The sequence below is a fragment of the Nelusetta ayraudi genome, unplaced genomic scaffold (assembly GCF_046127955.1).
Source record: "Nelusetta ayraudi isolate G7.1 ecotype Tasmania unplaced genomic scaffold, CSIRO-AGI_Nayr_v1 ptg000011l, whole genome shotgun sequence".
In the NCBI taxonomy this organism is placed as follows: domain Eukaryota; kingdom Metazoa; phylum Chordata; class Actinopteri; order Tetraodontiformes; family Monacanthidae; genus Nelusetta; species Nelusetta ayraudi.
In genome coordinates this window covers 25,850,001-25,854,935 of record NW_027466061.1, presented here as the reverse complement: position 1 = coordinate 25,854,935, position 4,935 = coordinate 25,850,001, and the positions used below count along the sequence as shown (strand labels likewise).

Sequence of the window (4,935 nt, the reverse complement as noted above, 5' to 3'; positions counted from 1 at the left end):
TGTTGATCTTCACGCCCTCTTCTGTTTGGAAGTCACTGTAGCTCCACCTCCTGCCACTCCTTGCCGCCCACTGAACCTGCGTTCGGGTTAGACTGGTCCAGTCCAGACAGAATCCTGCAGTGACTCAGAACTGCTGGATGAGTGCCAGGTATCCTCCCAACAGAGAGCAGCTGCCCAACTGAAACAACGTCCTTGATAGGCTTCTGAGTGGATAAACATGAAGGGAGTTCTCGCTCCACGTGTTTAATCAAGTCTGATCATGTTGCTAATTCCTGTTCACCTCATCACCTGAGCAGGTGTGACTGTTGTCTTTCTAAAATACCCAGCAACCAGTAAAACAAGCGAGACACACACACACACACACACACACACACACACACACAGATTATATAATCCAAATTCCATTGCTTACGTCTCCATGAAATAACGTTATTTAAGCTGTGTGAAGTGTCACCAGACTATTTCCAGTTCAGAAACTGGAACTGTTGTCTTCTCCCCCTGTTTCAGAGTTATCTTTCTCAGAGTGGCTGTTGAATGTTTGCCTTTAACAACGCCATCTGTGGGCAGGCAAAGCTGTTAATCACCTCTAAGTCCATTGGTCGGGCCGCCAAAGGTCCTTAAGAGCTTAAAAAGCCAAACTAGCACACTTTCACACACATTCTCACAGTGGCGGATATATTTAGCCTGCTCTGGGCTGATTAGCGTCTGGCGCTAGCTGGAATGACAACAACATATTGTTGCGTCCGGATTGTACGTTTTCATCGTTGAACTACGTGCACGTGATCCTGGCGAGATTAAAAGGGCCAAAGCGGGCATCCATTTAACCCGAGCAGACCAAAAGCGGCAGCTTTGTTTATTTGATCAGCTGGATGTCTGGAGCTCAGCAGAGAAGCGTTTTCATACGATAGCAGGTCAGTGTCGGGAAAAGGTCCACCTATTGAGTTCATTCCACAAAATCAAAAATCAATTGAATCATTTGACAGTCACAAGGCATCTGGTGACGTGACCGACAGTGTTCAGACTAACTGTTCTGGTGTAACAATTAGCTAATGTTATAGAGCTAACATTAGCTTTAGCTACCTTTGATCTGTATTATATTTGCTTAGGATGATATAAATGTTTGTAAATGCTTTATAACCTGCAAATGACAGAAAACACTATTTTATTTTACGTTGCTAATCCTAGTAGATGAAATTAGTCAGAGTTAATAAACAAAACTGGAATGGTGAGGGTCTGGACTTCCTTTTCCTCTTGTCCTCTTGTTTACCATCCTAGATTGGAACAAGTAGAGAAAATTCAACTCAACTCTGTTGCGTGATGTCATTTAGGTATATGTTGCTTTGATTCTGCCGCAACTCTTTGTTTTAATGCTCAGAGCAAGTTCACTTCCTGTTTTGACTGGACAGTATAGTTATTCCGTTCTCTTCTATCAAGTTTGGCCCAGTCTGAGTTGCAAAATCAGACAAGAACAGTATATAAACTGTTACCGGAAGTAGATAAATTGTCCCTCATTAATCAGGCGGCTATAGTTAGTAGTGCTTCGGTCCCAAAGTGTGTGTGTGTGTGTGTGTGTGTGTGTGTGTGTGTGTGTGTGTGTGTGTGAAGGAGGTTGCTTCGCGTTCACTTCCGTGTTGACAGCGGACGTAAAGTAGGAAGCGCTGCGGTGATGTGTAGGAGTTCCAGCGCTGCACCCCGGCTGATTCCCTGCAGGTATGTCCGTCTCCCAAAGCACATTATGGGCTCTCCGTTAGCGCAGCTACCGCCACAGCAACTCGCTGTCCGATTAGCCTGCGCGGCTAATGACGGGGGGGGGACAGGCGAACGTCCGGGGCTAACGCCCGGGTGTTCGTGGCTGTTTGCCCGACTCTTGTGACGTTAGGCGGCCGGCTGAAATGGCTAACAGGTGATTTGATGTTTCAGAAGCGCGACGCGGACTGCGGGTGGAGCGAGAGCCGCGGCAGAAGCTACATGAAGGCGGACTAAGTGGAGCATCGCGGCGGCTCATTAGCTCCAGGATGCCAGCCGGTAGGACCCGTGTGTGTGTGTGTGTGTGTGTGTGTGTGTGTGTGTGTGTGTGTGTGTGTGTGTGTGTGTGTGTGTGTGTGTGTGTGAGAGAGAGAGAGACACGTGACTGTGCCACTGTTGTGTTAACCGTCACAACTTCTGCTAATGGGGGGGGGGGGGGGGGGGGGGGACTGGGGTGATGCGTTCACTGTCATTGACTCACCAATGAAATCATCGAGATGAATGCCCCTTGACGCCTACTTGATAAAAATGTGCATATGAATTTCAATTCCAGCTTAGTGCCACCCCTCTGTGTCCGAGGAAGATAAGTTTGAGAGTGAGGCCCTGTTTCCCATTCCTATCTCCTAGTCCTGACTCATTGGACTACGAAAAAACTGTGTGTGTGTGTGTGTGTGTGTGTGTGTGTGTGTGTGTGTGTGTGTGTGTGTGTGTGTGTGTGTGTGTGTGTGTGTGTGTGCTTACATACATGCATGCACACAGACATATATATGAATAAATACATGAATGTCTGGAAAAGAACCATGGAGAAGATGTAGCGTTCGCTGCTCTTCCTGCTTGGATTCCTGCTGCATTCTGGGACTGAAGTTGTCCACTAATTTTGCCGCTGATTTAAGCGAAAGTGACAAGTTTAGAGCCGCGCATAAATACGTAGACAGCTGCAATAAACTTCATCACCCTGAACTTTGTCTTGTCAGCTGGTACTGGCAGCGGGCCACAGGTACGTCAGCAGCGAGCCAATGAGGAAGCACATTTCAATGGCTGAAAGTATAAATTTGAAAATAATTTTAAAAAATGATTAAAAAAAAAAAAAGCGAGTGCAGTGCCAATGTTAATTGTCCTAGTGAGGTGCGTGCGTGTGTTACTGATTTCTAACACCACCACCACCACCACCAAGTCCTTCTCGCCTCCTCTCAGCTCCTTCTGTGACCTCACGTCTGGTGCAGACGAGCGTAAGCGAACGCGACTGGAAACTGCAGACGCCGCCGCTGCCTCGTATGACTGCGATGCTATTTCAGGGGCTGCTGGACCGGCGGCACTGTCGGCAACCCCCCCCCCCCCTCCCCCGACGCCGGCAGCTGCTCTGGCAGGTAACCAGGTGCCGTGTCCAGGAGAATGCCGTTCCTCTGCGGAGGCCCGCCGAGCTAGCCGTGTTGCGGAGCGGCGTCTGGCGCCGCTGATGCGGTGTGGCGAGCTCTCAGTGGGAGGTGTCTGCCGCTGTCGAGGACTCGGCTGTAATTACTCCCAGTGGTTAAGTGCTGATTACATTAGCGCTAATGTGCCGCCCTCAGCATCGATCCTGATGGAGCTCGTCAGCGTGGCGGAATGCTGCGGCGCTCTGCATGGACACAGCAGCGAAGGTGTCAGAGGACACCCCCCACCCCCCCCACCCCCCGTCCCTTAGAGGGCGGGAGCGGGTCCCCACTCTGGACCTGGGACTGGCTGTGCCATGACGCCACCTCGTGGACTCGCGTCACCTTTTTAAGTCTCAGGAGCATCAGCCCTGAAATCCAAACTGGACCGGACTGAACCACTCAGCACCCTGAGATGAGGGGGGGGAGGAGGCGGAGCTACAGCCAGGCTTTAGGGCCCATTGACACAAAGACAAGTTTATCCTGAAAATGGTAAAATATTTTTGCCATTTCGGCCTCGGTTTACACGAAGCTGGCGTTTTTCACTGAAACGCTGCATTTTCTGAAACGCTCCCCAGGGAGGACCAATGTGAAAGCGCCGCCCTGCCCCCGCTTCGTGCAGACACTGTGCGATTTTTGGAAACGGTGACGTCGCAGCTCTCACGCCCCCTCGCCCCACCGTGCAACCTGAGCTGGCCGCCAGGCGCAGACCACCACTCACAACAACACCGCTGGGCAACGGACTTGTTGCTGCTACTAATGATCAGCCCAAAGTCTTCACTTTACTCTCCACGTCAAACAAACCACAAACAATAGTGAACAATGACACACGGTGCTTGTGGATCGATCGTGGATTGGGTTGCTAGGTGAAAACACAACGAAAGCGATTTGCAAACCTCCTGTTTTACTTTTTATTTCTTTTCTTTGGGGTTGGCGGACTGGGATGTTGAGCTAGAAAACCGACTTGACAAAAATGTCAGCGAACTTTTACTGGCACGACTCCCATTCAACCACATTGTTGTAGTTTTGAGGCTTTGTTTTCTAAAATAATTTGAAGCAGAAGTTCAAGTGTGCTGGTTGGAACTATAGCGCTAACGTCCCGGCATTTTTTTCGTTGACGGGGGGGGGGGGGGTCGGCAAAGTTACGTGGCGGGGGGGATTATGACTGCTTTCACGCAGCGGGCTGGATGTGGCCCGCGGGCCGTAGTTTGGGGACCCCTGTTGTAAACTGTCTCAGCCTGATCGCACCTGGACAGGAAGCACAGAGAACTAAAGGTTTTTCTGGCTGTTGTATTTGGCTCTGGACAGGCTGGAGTTAGGCTCCACCCAGGAAGGAAGCAAGGAGCTGTCAACAACCGTCACATTCAAAGAATCTGATTGGTTTCTTTGAATGTGACGGTTTGAGGTTTTCTTTTTTGGCCCCTCCCTCCCTCCCTCCCTCCAGATGGACCTGTGAAACAGATCCCTTTAACTTGCAGGAGGGTCTCTCTGCAGGTTGGAGGCATCAGTCGCACAGCTCTGGGACCCTTGTTTTTATAACAGCGCCACCTTGTGAAGTCAAAGATATTGAAATAAACTTTTTCTTTCATGGTTTGTTCCACCGAAATGCTACCATCCTTTGAAATATGTAGAAATATTTAAGTTTTGTCGAAGGACTGATGAGCTAAAACTAAAAGCAGTAATTCTTGCTGTGAAAATATTTGAAGGTTATATAAAACAGTTATGAAAGCAGAAGGTTCCAGAAATGCAGAGTCGGAGGAAAAATCTGCAGCCAAAAGAC

General features: G+C 49.5%; 1 protein-coding gene across 2 annotated transcripts in view; it reads left to right on the top strand.

Moving 5' to 3' along the window:
• The first annotated feature begins 892 nt into the window (after positions 1-892).
• efr3a (EFR3 homolog A (S. cerevisiae)) overlaps positions 893-4,935 on the top strand; it is a 29,300-nt gene continuing 25,257 nt past the window's right edge. Inside the window, exons 1-3 of one of the 2 annotated variants that reach the window (XM_076022238.1) lie at positions 893-911; positions 1,606-1,710; positions 1,921-2,025. In XM_076022238.1, the coding sequence (XP_075878353.1) occupies positions 2,016-2,025 (10 nt within the window). In that variant the 5' untranslated portion in view covers positions 893-911; positions 1,606-1,710; positions 1,921-2,015. Of the gene's footprint in view, positions 912-1,511; positions 1,711-1,920; positions 2,026-4,935 lie in introns of those variants that run through there. The other variant, XM_076022239.1, reaches the window with a different exon arrangement.